Raw genomic sequence first — 19,142 nt, 5'->3', positions numbered from 1 at the left:
TAAAACAAAAGAGTTTCCCCCCCGTCTCGTCTCCCTCCTTTTGCACACGCTGGCTGCTGCTGTTTCTTGCGCCTCTTTCTCTGCACACCCCTCAAAAGCCAGGCGGGGTCTGCCAAGGGTAGGGGGGGCTGCGTGGGGGAATCTTTTCTGGGCAAAGGTGGGAGGGGATCCACATTGGAGTGGAAGTGCCTGAGAGAGAGAGAGATCAGGTTACAGAAAGGAACCGAGAGAGACAGAGAGAAAGGGGCTTGGCCAGTGCGAGGGGAGGTGGGCGGAGGGTCCCTTTCTCTCTCTCCCTCTGTCTGTTTCTCTCTCTCTGCCTCCCCCCCCCTCTCTCTCTCTCTCCCAAGCTCTTTGTTCCCCCCCAACTCCCCTCCTCTCTCTCACACGCCCCCCCCGCCACCACCACCACACACACACCCACCCTCCCCAACCCACCACCACCCAACCCCCCTCTCAAGTCTTTGTTAGCCATGCCTAGCCTGGTAGTATCAGGGATAATGGAAAGGAACGGGGGTTTCGGCGAGCTAGGCTGCTTCGCGGGGAGCAGCAAGGACAGGGCGCTGCTGGAGGATGACCGAGCTTTGCAGCTCGCCCTGGATCAGCTATGCCTGCTCGGGCTGGGGGACCCGTCCTCCTCCTCCTCCTCCGCCGTGGTGGTGGGAGCTGAGGACAGCAACAACAACAACAATAACCCGCCGCCGCCGCCCCAGCAGCAGCAGCAGCAGCCGCCCCAGCCTCAGCCGCCGCCGCCGCAGCCGCAGCCACCCCCGCCGGCCCCGAAAGGCTCCGCGACCGTTTCGTCCTCCGCTTCCACCGCCGGGGCGGCCGAGACCAAGTTGTGCGCCTTGTACAAGGAGGCTGAGCTGCGGCTCAAGAGCAGCTCCAACACCACGGAGTGCGTCCCCGTGCCCAGCTCGGAGCACGTGGCGGAGATAGTGGGCAGGCAAGGTACGCGTGGGTGGGTCGGTGGGTGGGGGGGGGCTTTTGTGTGTGCCCTGCTCCTGCGCCCCCCCGCCGAGGGACCCCCCTTCTTAACCTGCCTCCCCTCCCAGACATCCCCCCCATGACTCTGTCTCCTCTTCCCTGCCTCCACGCCCCCCGTCTTCGCCGTCTAGCATCCCACCTATTTCTTTTGTTAAGATGAGGGGGTGCGTGGAAGTGGTAAAAGTTAAACCACCCGCTCAGTTGGCATCACTAGGGAAACCCCCCCACACACACACACCGGTCTTTCCCCTTCGTTATGGGGGGGGCGTGGTGGAACTCGAAGTGGGTTTTAAAGTTAAATAGTGTCCGCTTGAGATTCTTCCCCCCCGCCCCATTGTGAGGCCTCCTCTCCCATTGTTATCGACTAGGTCCATCTATTAGTGGTATTTCCACCCACCCTCTCCGGTGATGAATAATGGCCACTGCAGGGGGAGGGAAATGCTTCCCCCACATCCCTTCTCCTTTCTTCATCACCCTCCAAAGTGCTTCATAATGCCAAGAAACCAAAGGGGGGAAATGTGGATGTTCTGCCTCCGGGAGAAATAAGGCTCACTTTGGATCTCCCCCCCACCCCCCGGTGCCCCCAGACTGAAACAAGGAGGACTTCTCTGGGCCGAAGTGCAGGGAGCGATGGTCCGGAGTTGGTTGGTTTGTTTGCTCTGAAATCCGGAGGAATGTGTGTGAGCTCATTCCGCTCGTTGGCGGAAAAAACCCTCATTTTTGCTACTTTGCTGGTGTGAAATATGTCTCTCTCCAGCCACACTCCCTGCCTTCCGGCTAGGGAGACTCGTGCGCTCATTCTTTCCACGGGGGCGAGGCGGGGCAAGGGGAAAATCCCCTTTGTTGGGCTCCGTGCTGGAAGTCGAGGGGTTGTGCTGGGGGTTGGGGGGAGGCGTTCTTAAGGCCTATAAAGGATTCAAATAACAGATTAATGAAAGTTGAACTCTTGCTGGAATCATGTGACTGGACGGTTTGGAATTTAACAATCCTGCTTGTGCCCTATTCTTCATTTTCCATCCTCCTTTTCTATCCCCCCCAGAGCCGACCAGAATCTCTTTGACAGTGATGCTTTTGTTCTCTTTACGGGCTCCATTCGAAGCGAGGTAGAATGGAGGAGGGCTTAAAAAATTATATATATACCACACCCACTCCTAAGTCGCCCATCTCTCCCCCTCCATCCCCTTCCAGGCTTCCAAGTCAAAGGAATTATTGCTGGAAGCCATCAGTCCAGTGCTAACGCAGGGTTAAAATTAATACGGCTGGTGGAGAGAAGTTTTATGTTGTTCGGGGAGGGGGGAAAGCAGTGTGGGATAAGTCGGATCTGTTTTTTTGTTTCTAAACAAGTAACTTGATGCACTGGAAGTGCGACTGGTAAAAACTGCAGTTCAAAACCCAAATGCCTCTTCTTGGGTTCTGAGTCAAAATTACCCTTAGCAGGGAGTTTTGCTGTTGGACAGATGTGGGGAGAGTGGAAAGGCAAAGGGGGTCCTTTCTTGAGGTTGATGCTGGGAACGAGTGGGGGGGGGAATTAGGGAGAAATATGGATGACTAATGGTTGTGCATGGTTAAGTGGAACATGTATTGGAACAATAGGGCCTTCAGTGGCTTGACTTGCTTCTGTGAAAGCAAGTTTTAGGCCTTTTGCCATCAGTGAGGTGCATTTAGAGGACCCTAGTGTGAGCAAAAACGCCTCAGGGGTCTGATTTCAGTGTAAACCTAGGGCAATTCTGTTAAAGTCAATGGATTTCACTCTGGATTCATACCACCAAGCTCAGGATCTGGCCCAGTGTCTCTGCAAATAGAGGGGATGGGGGTATGTTGCTATCAAAGAAGATCTCCCTGGGTCCAATTCTCAATGCCCCTACGCCATTTGCAGTCATTTACACCAGAGCAGAGTGAGTGTGGTCAGCAGGGTGGTGTTTGCACCAATATTAATGATTGCACCAGGTGCTGGGCAGTGGAGAATCAGGTCCCCTTTGTTTAATAAAGTTAAGAGAGAGGGAGATTTGTTAGGCCAAATCAAAACTGGAAATGTTATATGATGCCAGAAAGATGCCTGTGTTGTTTTCTGTCTGGATAGCATTCCTGACCCAAACTAAAGGAGAGGGGTGTGTTTTGATTTGTTTTGTATGCAGCAGTATGTGTGTTGTGAATGGAGTGATGGAAGGAAACGCAGAAGCCTGCTGCAATTCTCCCACTAGTAGTTTGCCTGTGAGGAGGGAGGGTTGGTTCCAATGTCTGGGAAACTGGTAAGTAACCATGGGCCAGATTCCCAGCTGGGGTAAATCAGCATTGCTCCATCTAAAGTCAAGATGACAAATTTTCAGCTGGTTTAAATCAGTTTCACTCCATTAAAGTCTGTGTAACCACACTGATTTACCCCAGCTGAGGATTGATCTTTTTCTTTCTTTCTTGTCTAATCTTATGTCTTTGGGGGTCTGTTTTTTGTCTGAAGGTTAGATGATGGGGTACAGGTTTCCAAAAGTGCTGAGCATCCATTGAGGACAATGGGTGCTGCTGGGTGCTGTCCCTGATCACTTTGGTTAGGTGAATGGGTGCTGAGTTCTTTTGAAAGGCCTGCCTGGAGTCTCTAGAGAACCCGGTGCATGAAGATTATAAATGAGGTCCCTTGTTTAATGGAGTGGATGAAGCCAATGCAAGCCTGTGATACATTAAAGGGGAATGGTTGCTTTCAGTGGATATCTGAGGATCAGGAGATAAAAATGTATGGAAAAGAGATATAAATATCCTTTTTTAAAAACTTGTTTGAGGATTTTTAATCAAAACCAGTTGTTTTTCTTTTAAACTTGACATTGTTCCAATTAAATAAATTGCTAAATTTCTTGATCTTTTAAAAAAAAAAACTTTTCCCAGCTGTCCAGGTGCAACTTATAAAAAATGTACACTCACAAGGCTTCTTTGCACACTTCTGGCAGTGCAATTTTTGCCCAGTTTAAGACCCCTTTGCACTGCCAGAACATGTATTTTTATTTGAATGGTTGTAGCGCTCTTTGCAAAGTGGTTTAATTTGGGGGCGGGGGGGGGGGGGTGGATCCAGTTTGAATGATAGATGCTTCAGGAAATAAACTTGTGCTTGATAAGATAGGCATGTTCCTTGGGAACTGTTAATATGCCCTTAAAGAGCCAGCTGCATTCTGTAAACTGCAGGAGCCTCATTAATGATGCAACCCCAGGCTATGTGGGCTGTGGACTTTAAAAGGGACAAGATTCTGAATCACTGGCTTTTTCCCTGGAGAGCCTGGTTTTTGGAGGACGCTGCTAGCCATGTACATAGGGCCACTTCCTCCCCCGTCTTGCCACAAAGGTCAGCAATGAACCTGGATATCTTGTGAGATGAGTCAGTTGCTGCCTTTTTAAATCAGTGTGGATGTAAGGAAACCAGAGACGGATCGACAGGGAACAAAATAATAATGATTCCTGAGAGTGGCATTTATGAACTCCGAGTGCACAGGGGTTGGAGCCGTGGTCAGAACCTGGACCAGCCAGGCATTCCCTTCCACAGCTGGAGTGGGAGCAGTGACCCCTAGGCAAGCCCCTACTTGGCTGCTTATGGCCACTGGAGGTGCAAACCCACTGGGGGCACCTCTGCCTGGCCTCCAGCCCCTTGTTCACCTCCTCTATAAGTGAAGCTAGGGCAGAATACAGCTTTGCTGGGTTTGCAGATGTTTACCTCTTCTGGGTCCCTTCTAGGTCTGCCCTGGAGTGCTTTGAATTACTACTGGCTCCGGTATTCTACCTCCCATAGACAACACCATGCAAGCTGCTCCCAAGAGCTAAATATGCTCACAAAGTTAAACTCAAAATTCATAGCAGAGGGCAGAGGAGAAGTTCAGTAGGTTTGCAGGTGACTTTGAAGAGCAGAGAGACCAGAGTTGCAAAGGAGAAGGCTCTTGTGCCCACACTATCAAGATTGTCAGAGAGGGGACTGATACCAGATGAGAGTGGAGGGGAGCGAGAGGTGTGACCCCTCACTACATGTGCCTGGGACTTTAAAAGGGACAAAATTCGGAGGCGCTAAAACACCTGGGTTCTTCACTGGGGAGCCCAGGGCCTAGTTGTGGAAAGGCCTGAGAGAGGCAAGGAGTTGAATGCCCAGGGCTAAAGTGGTGCCATTCCCACCCACAGGGAAGGTAGGGGCTAGCAGGGGCCTCCAGTTTTTAAACAGCATCCTGAGCTGATATGCAGTCACATTTCTTTGTATGTATGGTAGGGGGATGGGGGAGGATTAGGTTTGCTTTCTAATGCTCCCAGCGGTGGATTTGCAAACTATCTGCCCCCACCCTGTCTGAGAAAAGAAGTCCTCTGTAAGATCTAGGTATAATTATAACAACAATAAAATATAATTTTATTATTATTTTATTAGCAATGGCAACATCATTACTCCCTAAATCCAGAGAGACTCTCTAGTGAAGCATCTCCCCGCCTGCTCTTACTAGCCCTGTTGTCAACAGAGACGAGATTATGCTGAGGAGCTTAACATAAATTGTGCTTTCTTGGTGAGGTGAAGTCAAATAACAGGAGCCCCCAGTAACCCCAGGTGACTGGGCTCTTTGTGTCGCTCTAATGTTCTCTGCATTTAAAAACAGTCCGAGGGAACCTTTTCATTGAGGCAGCCTGATGATTCTATCTCCTCCCTTTGCCCCCCATGTGGAGGTGTGTCTGAAAGAATCAGGGAAGCAGCTCTGGGTCAGATCCTGCTGTCTGCTCTGCCACGGAAATCCCAGATTTAGTTCCTTTCGGTGCAGTGGGGCCTGATTTTCACTCTGGGTGTAAACTGGGCTGTGTGCCCGAGCGAGCAGTGTCAAGTATAAAGGAGATTCAGGCCCAGCTTAGTCTGGACTTACACCAGTTGATGCAAGAGGGAAATCTGCCCTGGGTGGTTCTTAAAAACCTAACCAAAAGTGTGTGTGGCAGGAGGAGAAAGTGAAGCCTGGAGAGACAAAGAGAATTTTCCATGTGTTGGGTCTGGCTGCTGGCTGTGCTACTGCTGACCAAATGAACCTCACTGCAGAGTGAGGTGGCTAGAATCTAGGGCAGCAGGAAAACACATTGCTATTTGGTCCTTGGTCCCCTCCCTCCAGATTACCACCACCAATTTCCCACCTTTGTCTGGCAGCCCCCCATCCCTGTGCAGTTCTCCCAGCGAGGTCTAAAATGTGACAAAGTCAGACGTCAGGATTGCGCCATGCGGGCACAACACTGACACACCCACCCTGCATGATGATGCCTTGCTATTTGAGATCTGCTGTCGAGGTTGGGTTTTTCTCTAGCATAACTTCCATCTGCAACACAACAAGATGGTGGTTGTTTGTGGTGTCTTGAGACGTATATGCGTGTGTGTGTGTTGAATAACTTTAATCAGCTATGCAAAAAGGCCTCAACCACACGGAAATTCAGTGATTGCTTATTTTGGGATGTGTTGATGTTTTTTTAACACAACTTGCATGAGTACTGCACTAAGGTCTCACTGCAAAGAGATTTAGTTGTTGTTTATTTGTGGTGCTTTGTGTGTATGTGTTTTTTAATACAGCTTTCATCAGCAATGCAACAAAATCTCACCCAACAGTTAATTAGTGGTTGCATGTTTCTGGTGCTTTGTGTATGTGTTTTGAACTCAACTTTCACCAGCAATGAAACAAGTTTTGCCACACAGATATATTTGATGGTTGTTTATTTTACAGGCCTCTTTTAATGTTATGAATATTACAGATAAGGGGCCAGGTCCTCATTTTCTCTGAGGCCCCTTTATGCTGCTTTGGCAGCCTAAAAGTGCCTTAAAGCAGATCCATATGTATGTAATTTACACCAGAGCGGTGTAAAGGGGGTGGTGTGAAAGAGAATTAGGCTGAAAACTTTTTTCTGTGGGAATTATTTATATCTTAAAAATATATATATGCGTAAAGACCAATACTGAGTTGATGTGATCTGTTTAAAAACCTCGGGACCAGATTAGCAGCTGATGTGCTACGGCAATTTACCATTTGCTCCTTGATCTGAGGGTCTAACCCACTGGCTTCAGTGGAGTTACACCAGTTTACATCAGCTGAAGATGATTCATGTTGGCTTCAGTGGAGCTACAGCTGCTGAGGATCTGGCCTTCAGTCTTTGGAAATGAAAAGCTGCATTTTGCTATCAGTGACATTAACTTTGGATTTACACTGGTGTAATCTTCTAGTGGCCTGATTCTCATTTGCCTTGTGCCTTGCATCAGCATTTACACCCAAAGTGAGTGCATCTGTGATTTAGATCCACTTTAAGGCCCCCTTGATGCTGCCAGAGCAGTGCAAAGGGATCTTGATGTAAACAAGAATTGGCTCTCAATGGAGTCACGCTGGCGTAAAACCAGTTATGAGAAAAGTATTGGGACCAGTGTGTGCAAACGATAGCATGTTACACCCATACTGCACTGATTAAATAACTCTAGGTGCAGGGCAATGACAAATCAAGCCCTTAATCTTTGATCCCTCAACTTCCATGTATTTTTGGAGCAGGCTCTTACATTGGGGTAACAGAGAGGAGAATTTGACTCATTCTATCCCAATCTTCCAGGATTTCTAATCACCATATTTGGGACATGGCCAGACTAGACTATTTAGCTGGAGTTAACTGATTACCAATTGCCTCCAGTTAGCTAACTCGTTTGTACGTGCAAGTCTGGACATGCCACAAAGGTTTGTTCTTGGACAAAGGTTTGTAGTTTAGTGAAATAATTTACAAATTTGTTAGTGAACTTGAGTTAATTGGCGATCAATGAACTTGAGTTTTAAAAAAAATCCAACAACCTGTATAGACAAGCAAAGGCTCATTTCCCTTCCCAGTATAAAAACCTAGCTGGCAGGGATAAATTAGGTGATGTTTGTGCAATGCCTTAAAGACTACTTCCCTACAGAAATGTGCTGCAGGTTCTCTTCTCTGCTTAGTTTTACATTCTTGATAGCGTACTGGGCAAATCTGGCCCTTTACTAATCCACTAAGTAAAGAGGTTTGTTCTGTGGTGTTAGTTAGAGATGAAAAAAAGCCTTGAATAACAAAAACACGGGAAAGGAGGAGTGTGTGTGTGTTGTGGGGAAAGGATGCCATCCTTATTGCTTATTCCAGCTGGGATGAATAGAGCTGGATCCTGACTGCTTTGTGCTGCCAAAAAATGCACCTACTGAATTGAATGGAGTTACACCCCTCATTTACACTACCATAGAGCGAGATCAGGTTTGGATATGGGCTCAGGATTAGGGCCCCATCATAAGTATAAATGGAAAAATCAAATATAAGAATGGCCAGATTTTTAGCTGGTGTAATTCAGCGTGGCTCAGTTGGAAGTCAATGGAACTAAAACAGTTTACACCAGCTAAGAATCTGTTTCATTGTCTTCCGTGGAACTACACCAGTTCGCATCAGCTGAGGATCTGGCCCACTGGACTGTGAGGAGCCTTCTGGTTTAATGGTTGGCTGTTGGTCAATCTTGTTTCCTGTGTTTTTCAGTTTAAAGCAAAGGTTCCCCCATCTGTCTGTCTCTGCAAAGCTAGCTCTCCTGTCTGCAGGCCGCTTGGAGACCCTTCCTCCTCCCCCTGCTTCTCACACCATCAGCTGCACCATGCGTCCTTTTGTCCGTTTCCAGATCTTCCCTCCCCCTTTCTCCTGTGCTGTCTCCTTGCCTGTGTCCCCACTGCCATTCCGTGTGTCTCTCCTTCTCCCCCCGCCCCCATCACTGTTCGTTTCTTGCTGTCACTGTAACCTCTCCCCACCTGCTCCAGCTTATATGATCTTGTTCTACATTTGTCCCCATTCATGTATATCTTGCCTTGGTTTCCTTCCATCTCTCCCCAGCATGGAGCCCCCTTCCTTTGTCTCTGCCTGCATGACCCTTTGCGTCACCTGCTTGACTGTTTCCTATCAGGCTGGGCCTAGATCTCCCTCAATCTGTGTGCAACCATTGTCCCTGGTTCTCCTGTTAGCAGATCCCAGGTCCGCCCCCGGCAAGTGCATAACCTGACATCCTATTTTGGATGCAAATGGGACCCTTGCTCCTGGGATGCAGACCTATTTACCTAAATACCAGGGTGTTCGGGCAAATGTAACTTCAGTCTCACACAATAGGTGGACATTCTCCCCAAGGCAGAAGGATGTCCTTAACTATATAATGGTGGGGTGATCTCCCGCAGGACATCATGGACTCTCGGTTAATCTTATGAAGATGGTGAGCTCTGTGGGATAGGGACTGTGTTTTTGTTCTCTGTTTGTACGGACCCAGATCCCTGACTGGTGCTCCTGCGGTACAAATAGTAATAATAGTCAGTCCACGTGAGCCATTTTAAACCTTGACTGGACAAAGCACTGCAAATCTACTGCAGGGCACAATCTCAGTGGGGAGTAGCATCAGGCTAGATAGCACTCAGTAGGGTTTCTAGCTGGCCTGAATTTCTGGGAATTGCCTTGATCTTTCTCAGGGTTGCATCTAGCAACTCCCTCCATGGGGCTCCTTGAAATCGATGCCTTGGCAGAGTTAGTTGTTGTCACATTACTTATGGTGCTAGGTCTGTACAGATTCATAGTAAGAGACAGGCCCTGCCCTAAATAAAGGGCAGAGGAGTATTTTCTCCAGAGTGGCTAAGTGACCTGCTCTAACTAGTACTGAGAGTCTGTGGCAGAATTGGGATGTGAACCCCATGTTTCCTGAGTGCCAGGCCAGTGCCTTAAGCACCAGACCATTCTTTACTTATGACCTAGTGATGTTTTGATGTGGTATCATTGTATTTCATTGCCGCACGATCTAATGCAGCTCAAATGGTTGTGTTGCACAGTGGTTGACTAGCATGATGTGGTGGTCCAGTACGCTTTATGCAACCCTATCTAGTGACTGAACCATAGGCCTGCCCGGGCAGGGAGGGGGGGCAAGTGGGGCAATTTGCCCTGGCCCCGCAGGGGCCCCCATGAGAATGTTGTATTCTATAGTATTGCAACTTTTTTTTTATGGAAGGGGCCCCCGAAATTGCTTTGCCCCAGGCCCCCTGAATCCTCTGGGTGGCCCTGCTGAGCCATGTAAACAGTCTACCACTATTGCCAGCTGACAGAGGGCATATCTACAGTGGGGGGTGGTAATCCCGCAGCAGTGACTCTCCGAGCCTGGGTCAACTGATTCAGGCTTGCACGACAAAGCTAAAATGACCAGTGTAGGTGTTCCAGGCTTCAGTGAAACCCAGCGACAGGGGCCGTATCTAAGAGCCCGGGCTCCAGCCTGAGCGGGAACATCTACACTTCTATTTTTATCTGCGTCGCACAAGCCCGAGTCAGTTGACACTGCAATTGCTGCTGCAGGTCTTAAAAAAGGAGGAAAAAATGTGGCTGTACCTAGAGTTATTCTTGTAGCTCAAGTGAGTGGCCTTGTGCTGAAGAGGCAGGGTTCAATCCTTGCTGCTGACCCCGGCAATGAGAGTGTTACATTGGTGAAATGCTGTGATGTCACCATAAGCCAGTGTCTTGCAAGACGAACACCAGTCCAGAGCTCCCAGCTCAGAGACTTGCTGTTACTTATTAGGATCTATATAAATAATAATGTTTCAGCCTAAGAGCTGAGGAGTCCCAGTTTTTTGGGTACAGAACACCTCTTTGTAGACTGTAGTGTGTTAAAGGTACAATGTAAAGGCAGGAAAGAAGGTTGGGACTGGAGGGCAGTAGAAGGCAAGGAAGTGGTTTATTTTCCAGGGAAGGGGGTTACAGAGATGGTGGAGTGCAGTCTCCCAGTACAGATAATGCCAGTCAGAGGATCAGAGCCTTATCTCCTTAATCTACCAGTAGCCTTATCGGGGCAGGTGCTCCATTGTCCTGTCCCTTATGCAGTCATTTGCATGAGTATGGAACACTAAAGACTTTCCTGATTTGGTTGGCAGAGGTGGTGTAGCAGAGAATAGGCTGTCCTGAAGTTTGCGGTAAGTGAGCTGCAGAACCTGCAGCTGGATTGTGCCTGATTTCCATCTGAATCTGCTGGGAAGGAACATGGAGCCAGATATTTTAAAGGGCTGGTTCCCAGGCAAGCACCTTAACCACACCACCACTGTTCATCTGTTCATTGGTTATGTTCCGATGTGATGTCATCATATTTGGTGCCACTCAGTCTAACGCAGCAGGGTGTATTTAGGCCCCTAACAATGCAGATAGGCACATAGTGTGATTTACTTAGGCAGTTGGGGGAATTAGGTGCCTGGGTGCTTTTGAAGATCTCACTAACCATCTACCTGGATCGTGAGGCTCCTAAATACCCTTAACATCTAGCCTTTGGTCTATCTAGTAGGTACATTTTTGGCCCTCACTATAGTATCTGAGCATCTCACAATCGTTATTGGGTTTTATCCCCATTTTAGAGATGGGGAACTGAGGCACTGGGGAAATAAAAGGTAATAATTTTCAAAAGTACCTAAGTGACTTAGGAGCCTACAGGTCAGATTTTTAAAGGTATATGTTTGGCTGAAGGTGTGGAAAAGTGCCTAGTGGCTGCCTGGGCACTTTTGAAAATTCCACTGTCTGCATCTTTCGACACCTAAATGCGTTTAAAAATCTGGCCCTGCGTCACTTTTTCAAAAGGAACCTCAGTGCAGTGAAAGTCAATGGATGTGGACCCTCCAGATCACGTTTAAAAGTGGGATTCAGGTCTCCAGAGCCAGTGGCGTGCTTTTCAGTGTGTGGCAGAGCTAAGAATCGGTCCCAGATTGCACAAGCGCAGTGTTCTACCCTCTAGGAAATCCTTCCTGCCTCCAGATCTCAGTTATATTTCAGACATACTCAGATCCGGGTCCAGCTTGTGGGGCTGTAACAGCATGGGAAAGCAGGTGAGTTGTGGTTAGGCTTAGGGTTTGCACAGCCCCGGCTGGGAGCTGAAACCTTTGTGCTCCCCGTTCAGCAAACACCAAGGGGGGACTGTATTTATCGAGACTGAAGCAGGTTGAAGACATCCCTTTTTCTGACTAGCTGTAACTGAGACATCTTAGGTCAACATGCTGCAGCTGGGAAGAACCCCATTTGCCTATTGCAGATTTGTGGGAGGGGGGCAGGGAGCCGATCATTTTCAGATCTCATTCTTTCCCTTGTCTAAGGCTGTTTGTACCATGGCTCCTTCCTACATCAAACCACCATGAATCTCCTTTCCCTACCTTTGGAAAGACAGGAAGCAATTTTTGACCAAGGGAGAGGGGACTAGTAATGGGATAGGTACTCTTTCCCTTTTAGGATGGTGTGTAAATCTCACGCAGGTCGATTATGACCAGAAGCTTCACAATGTTCAGTGGCCTGTGTGGAGTGAGTGTGGTGGGGCTAGTCCAGTTCCATACCAGAAAAACCACCAGGCAGCCTTAGTAGAGAAGTTGAGTAACTGGACCTTGGAGATTCAGTTCTCCTCTTAGCACTTTGATGGGGTTCCTCTAGCATCTAGGATATTGACAGGGAAGTAGTATAGGAAGGAAGCTCACCTTGCTACCGCTCATGCTGTACTATCAGCTGCCAGGTCTGTTTAGTTTGCGTATTTCACCTCTCTGAAATTCATCTAGGGCAAAATGCTGCTCCCTCTGTGGCAGCAGATGCTGCAGATTTGGTGCAGTTCCACAGGAAGATTTGGGGCTCATGGGCAGGGCCCAAGCACCATGCAATGTGGCTCTGTGCACTTCTTCACAGTGGGGCTTTGGAGAGGAGGGTGGAGCTGGTAGATGTGCTGCTCCACTGATCCAGCAGCAAAGCCAGGGAGGCAGAGGCGCAGCTGCCACTCTGTGGGCTGGGCTGGGGGGCACAGCTGCTGGCTATCTGCAGGCTTGGTGCTGCAGTGGGAGAGGGAATGGTTAGCCCTAGACAAAGTGAAAAGCAGAGGAATTTCTGGGTGATCCACAGTTTGGCAGAAAGGCTGCGAGCCCGCTGGTGAGATCATGTGCCTGTGGAGCGCTAAACATGGCCAGTGGGCAGAGCTGATCATCTGCAAGTTTTCAATACCAGCACAGCAGTGGCAATGCAAGATTCTACCTGCCACCCCAAACGTACCACAGTTGCCAATGTGCCTCAGCTCTGTCTGGAGGGGATCATCTCAATGACCGAGAGGGGCACATTCAATTCTCTCTCCTTTGAGGCTGACAATAAGGGATCCAGTGACGACCACTGGTTTTGTGTCGCTGAGATCTGCTGAACTCGTTTCTCACAAGGAACTCAATAGCCTCCAGATATTAACAACACTGGGTCACTACCAACACGATTTGAACGGATGGGTTAGAGGTGAAAGGCTTCATCTACCATCCCCTTGAGCTTGCCAGTCTCCCGGTTTCGTTATTTCAAGTGGACCAATGCTTGACATGATTTGTCCCCAAAGTTGAGATGCTTTAAAAAGGAGTTTTTAATAGAATCTCTGTCCTACAGGAAGAATTTTTCTTTCAACTTACAAAGGACATTTGTTTTTCAACTAGTAATTATCCCTTATTTCTACCTATAAGAAGGATGGTCTTGTGGCTGAGGTGCTGGGCTAGGACCTGAGACTTCTGGTTTCGTGCCTCCACCAAACACTCCTGGTGTGCCCTTATGCAAATCATTTACCCTCTGTGCCTTGGTTTCCCATCTGTAAAAAGGGGATAATCATTCTTCCTTTGTCTATTTACATTGTAAGCACTTCAGGGCAGGGATTGTCTCTCACCATGTCCCAGCACAATAAATCCCAATCTTGGGAGAGGCCAGGGATACTTCCATAACCGGTCATCTCAAAGGCCTAGCAGGCCTACTGCAGCTGTGAGCCTAGCCAGTGGAAAGTGGATAAAGGTCATGAATTGTTACAATGATCTGTTATATAAAACTGTTTTAAGAAAAGATTTAAGGAGACAGACAGACTGAATTAATTTCAGCAGAGAGGACTGACTGATATTACCCAAGGACTGCATTAAGATTATGACTGGTAAACAAGAGGAGCAGCTGACCAGAAATTAATGAGCCAAAACTGGAGCTTTGGAATTTAGGCCTAATTGGTGGGTGAAATAAGGAGAGAATGAGCCGTTCCACCCATCACACTTTTTGGGGCACTAAAAAGAGGCTTGGGAGGAAAGGGAACTGCTACAACCATTGTGGCTGCAGTATAGGGATTTTTACATTGGTACTCCATTGGGGACGCTTGGCCATCATCGCTGCTCCAGTGAGGAACCCAGGCTCACATGAGTGAGATCCTGCCCTGTCTTCTTCCCCTCCTTCATGTGTCTTTCTGTCCCCCACTATATTCCTTCTCTTTCCTCTCTCTCTCTCTCTCTCTCTACTTTTTACCTGATCTTGAAGTCAACTATACCACACTGACATAAGGCAGTCCATTCAGTCCTGCAGGGCCTGAGATGGACCAGGAGAGGGACCTGACCAGATCACTGAGATGATCGGAGGTGAGGCAGGGTCGAGAGCATCCTAAAGCATCCATTCCTGACTGACCTGTCACCCTGTACCCTAAAAACATCGACAAAAGCTGTTTTTTCCCCATGTTGCCCTCCTCTCCCTTCTGTGTTGAGGCTATCATTCCCAACTCAGAACTGAACACCAGAACTAATCCTTTTTTCCCCATCAAGGACTGTTTGACAGAATAAAAGACTTCAACCAGTATTTGCCCTCTTTAAAAAGAGGTTTTGATTAAATTTGTTTTGCATAATCACTCAATCTCAGTTCCAGCGCTTTTTGCCGTCTTTTGATTCTTTTCCTTTTGTGTGTTTCAGTCAATACATTTCTAACCTTTGGCGTGAATTTCCTAGCATGTTTGCCATGGTACTAATCAGCCTCTGTATACCAAACCCCAGAGGTTATTTAATACTGTCTAATGTGAGACAGTGACAGACAGGGTCAAGTTAACAGCTTTAATTCTTTGGGCCCATATATTCCATCTAGATTAATATAACAAGACTCACCACTGGCTCGCCCCCTCGCCGCTGGATATGGCATAGCAGCTCTTTCCTCTGTAGTGCTCCCTGCCAGTGATCGCTCCAGTCCTGCAGTGGGTTATCTTTTGCTGCAGTTCAGCTCTTCAGACAGGCTTTTAATTCCACCCCTTCCGGGGTAACAAAGTCCGTTGTCCTCACATGTGGTCCTCAGTCCAAACTCTCAGCCCCGTGGCCTTATCACCCTTCACTCAAGGGTTTAAATCATCCTTATCCCCTTTTGTCGGGGGTGGGGAGGGCTTCATGCCACCTTCCCACTGGCTGGTTGGGGAACCGGGGCCCCGCTGTTTGCATTTTCCCTTCCTCACCTCATCCCCTGCCCTCTGCTTCATGCTTTCCATCATGCTGCCCCCTAGGCTGGGACACTTTTCTGCCAGGCACCTGATCCGTCCTTTAAACCCATCTCTTCAAGCAAACCACCTCTTTTTCACCACTAATCTCCTCACCCAACAGTTACATTTAGGAGCTGGACCTTCAGTGTGCTGAGAGGGGCTGAGCCTCCCTTGTCTGCAGTCAGGGTCCCGTTATTCCCCCATGGGAGTCAGTGGGATAAGGCATATTAATGTCAGTGGGAATGACGGGTCGGAGCCCCTCGGTGCATTAGGCAGGCTGAATCCTGCGTTGCCATGGGAGCCATTTAATCCCGCTCAGGGCCCAGGCAGTGTGTAGGGGAGAGGAAAGGGTTCTCAGGGTGACACGACAGGGCACTTGGCCGGGGCGGGGAGGGAGAAGGGAACTAGGGGCATGAGCCACTATGGGGCAGAGGGCAGGTGATTTCCTGAGGCCTCTACATGCAGTGTTTATGTGGGGGGCGGGGGGGAGGTCTCTCTTTCCTCTCTCTCCAGTGTGTGTCTAAGGGGGGTGGGGGCCTCTCCCTCCCCTGCTCCCCAGTGTGTGTCTGAGGGGGGCGGGGCCTCTCCCTCCACCCCTCCCCAGTGTGTGTCTGAGGGGGGCGGGGGCCTCTCCCTCCACCCCTCCCCAGTGTGTGTCTGAGGGGGGCGGGGGCCTCTCCCTCCACCCCTCCCCAGTGTGTGTCTGAGGGGGGCAGGGGCCTCTCCCTCCTCCCCCAGTGTGTAGCTGAGGGGGTGAGGGTGGAGCCTCATTCATTAAGGGACTTATCCCTGCAATGGTGAAATGAAGCTTTCCTCCCCAGTGGTTGCATTAGCCCCCTCCTTTCCTAGGCTGGGGTTGCTGGTCTCAAGATGGTGCCACCACCAACGGTCACCAGCCTTGCCTGGTCACCGGGGGCTGAGGGGCAGGGGTGACGTTAGGAGGAGAAGGGGGGGCAATTGTACTGGGACCCTGAGCTCAGGGAACCCCCAAAACACTTGTGATGTCTGTGCAAATAAAATGAAATGGGGAGAGGATGAGGCCCCAGCGAAGGATGTACCAGAGCCTCATATTTCTCTCTCTATAGACCTGCTGGGTGGAATCGCTACACAGCACCCCCTGCTTGGGAGGATGGAGTCAGGGGAGGCTGCTGATCATAAAACATTGAGCTATATCATGTTAAGGCCCTAAATTTCTGGGGGAGACCATTGGACAAACTGGTCACTACGCACAGGCCTGGGAGTGTAGAATACATGGCTCTGGTCATTTGGCCCCTGGCAGGACTGGGCCTGGAGTGGGAGATTGCTTGGTCCCTGACGGGGCTGGGACCCAGGGTAGGCCATGAGGGAAAATTGAGCGCCAGGTGGGGTTTTATGCAGAGGATGTTGGGGAGAAGGCCTTGACTCTAATCCCTCTCCCTTCTTTTCTGTCTTTGCTTTTCCCCAAGGCTGCAAGATCAAAGCTCTGAGGGCAAAGACCAACACCTACATCAAGACCCCGGTGCGCGGCGAGGAGCCAGTCTTCATGGTGACAGGGCGGCGGGAGGACGTTGCCATGGCTAGGCGGGAGATCATCTCGGCGGCTGAGCACTTCTCCATGATCCGGGCCTCCCGTAACAAAGCCGGCACCAACTTTGGCAGCGCCCCTACCCTGCCCGGCCAAGTCACCATCCGGGTCCGTGTACCCTATCGTGTGGTGGGCTTGGTAGTGGGTCCTAAAGGGGCCACCATCAAGCGGATCCAGCAGCAAACCAATACCTACATTATCACACCCAGCCGGGACCGGGACCCCGTCTTCGAGATCACAGGAGCACCCGGCAATGTGGAGCGGGCTCGGGAGGAGATTGAGACCCACATCGCGGTGAGGACGGGCAAGATCCTGGAATATAACAATGAGAATGACTTCCTGTCCAGCAGCCCTGACTCGAGCATGGAGAACCGCTACTCAGAGGCGTGGCGGGTCCACACACCTGCCCCAGGCTGCAAGCCCCTCTCCACCTTCCGACAGAACAGCCTTGGGTGCATCGGTGACTGCTCTGTGGACCCAGTCTATGAGACACCCCGACTGAACGACCAAAATGACTTCAATTATGGTTACCTCTTTCCTAACTATGGTGTGAACAAACAAGATCTCTATTATGGGGTACCAGAATCTGGTGCCCCCATGTGGGCTGGGCAGGAAAACACCAACCCCGTCTCAGTGCTCTTCTCTAAGCAGCAACGATCCGGCAGCACTGGTGCCGTCCATCCTAACTCGCATCGCTCCCCATCCTCTTCTATGCAAGAGCCTAACCTCTCTGGGCTCCCCAGAAGGTCTCCAGGGGAACCACTGCAAGGATTTTCCAAGCTGGGAGCCAACACCACTGCCCGGACATCCATCTCCAGCAGCCGGGAGTGCATGGTGTGTTTTGAAAGCGAAGTGACAGCAGCCCTGGTGCCATGCGGCCATAACCTCTTTTGCATGGAGTGCGCTGTGCGGATCTGCGAGAGGACCGACCCAGAGTGCCCGGTTTGCCATGCTGCAGCCACTCAGGCTATTAGAATATTTTCTTAAAGAGACAGGACGGGGTGGTGGGGGGAAGTGGGGACCGAAAGGGGGAGGGGGTGGGAGTCCAATAAAAAGATAATGATGATGATAATAATGACATCTGAAGAATAACCGAATGAATGAAAGAATAAAATAATTAATTTAAAGAAGAAGAAAAAAATTATTTTACGAGCAATGTACATTATTTTTTAAAAAAAGAAGTGAATAATAATAAATTAAAATGAATAGAAAAGCCAGAAATTTTGAAGGGCAAACAATGCTCCAGCCTACGATGTCTTTTTAAAACAAGTACTCTGAACGCACACTTGGATCTCGGAAGCAAAGCGATTTAGTTAATTTTTTTTTTTGTGGCGAGACAGGACTCACAGCTCTTCTGCATTGACCAAGCTTGGTCATCTTTATTTGACCGAGACACCAGGGGCACGTGGAAAATGAAGAGCTTCCCCAACAGCTCTTCCTTCCCCACCGACACTCCCTGTTGGTCTGCAGCTGCCCCCTCCTCCTGGGGACATCAAACCAACTGGCAGACGAGAGCTCGGAAGGAAACAAACAGAAAGAAAAGAAAACAGATGGCAAAGGGGGGAAAAAGAAAGAAAAAAACCATCAACCTCTGGGAACCTGTTAGAACGAGGGCACAACTCTATTACCTCAAAGATTTTAAAAAAATACAAACAAAAAAAAAACCAGAACAGCAGCTAAAGAACTTTTATTGTTTTCCTTTTTTTTCTAAAAAAAAGAACATTGAAAAAACATAAAAATGACGCCGGTGAAACTGAAGAAGGTTTGGAAGAACCTGTAGGAGTCACACTGGGTGCTTAGCATTTATTTTGTTATTCTGAGCCACCGCAGAGTTTGGAACTCTGTTTTGTTTTTTTTCCAATCCAAACAGGGATTTGTTCATCAGTTGAATCAGGAGTCACTAACAGGGTATTTCAAAACCAGTCTTGAGTTCCCATCCAAGGGCAAGGATTGACTTCCATGTTTCCATAGTTCACTCTTCTTTGCTTTTTCCAAGTGATGCCAGCTGCAGCTCTACACACACACACACAACATTGTTCTTTTCTTAAAGTACACACACACGCTAACATTCTTTTCTTTAAAAGAGTATACCACACCAAAACCTAAGAAAGACGATCATGCAATACAGGCAATGAGCCCATTTGAAACCAACATGCATCCCGACAGAAAGCAAAAAACAAGTTTATATATATAATTTTGTCGTCGTCGTTGTTTTTAAACTGGACCAAAACTTTTGTTACCCAAAACCAAGTGGAAAATTTAAAAAAAAAAAAAAAAAAAAAAGGAAGAAAATATTTCTTTATGGACCAAAACCTC

The 19,142-nt window shown here is 48.8% G+C and overlaps 1 protein-coding gene across 1 annotated transcript; it reads left to right on the top strand.

Annotated features, from left to right (window-relative positions):
• Positions 1 to 433: 433 nt before the first annotated feature.
• MEX3A (mex-3 RNA binding family member A) lies at positions 434 to 17,816 on the top strand. Its single transcript, XM_032792243.2, has 2 exons — positions 434 to 951; positions 16,708 to 17,816. The coding sequence occupies exons 1-2, from the start codon at positions 474 to 476 to the stop codon at positions 17,811 to 17,813; spliced, it is 1,584 nt and encodes a 527-aa protein (XP_032648134.1). The 5' UTR covers positions 434 to 473; the 3' UTR covers positions 17,814 to 17,816.
• The last annotated feature ends 1,326 nt before the right edge of the window (positions 17,817 to 19,142 follow it).

The sequence above is a fragment of the Chelonoidis abingdonii genome, chromosome 11, assembly GCF_003597395.2.
Source record: "Chelonoidis abingdonii isolate Lonesome George chromosome 11, CheloAbing_2.0, whole genome shotgun sequence".
NCBI classification, from domain to species: domain Eukaryota; kingdom Metazoa; phylum Chordata; order Testudines; family Testudinidae; genus Chelonoidis; species Chelonoidis abingdonii.
This window is presented reverse-complemented; position numbering and strand designations above follow the sequence as displayed.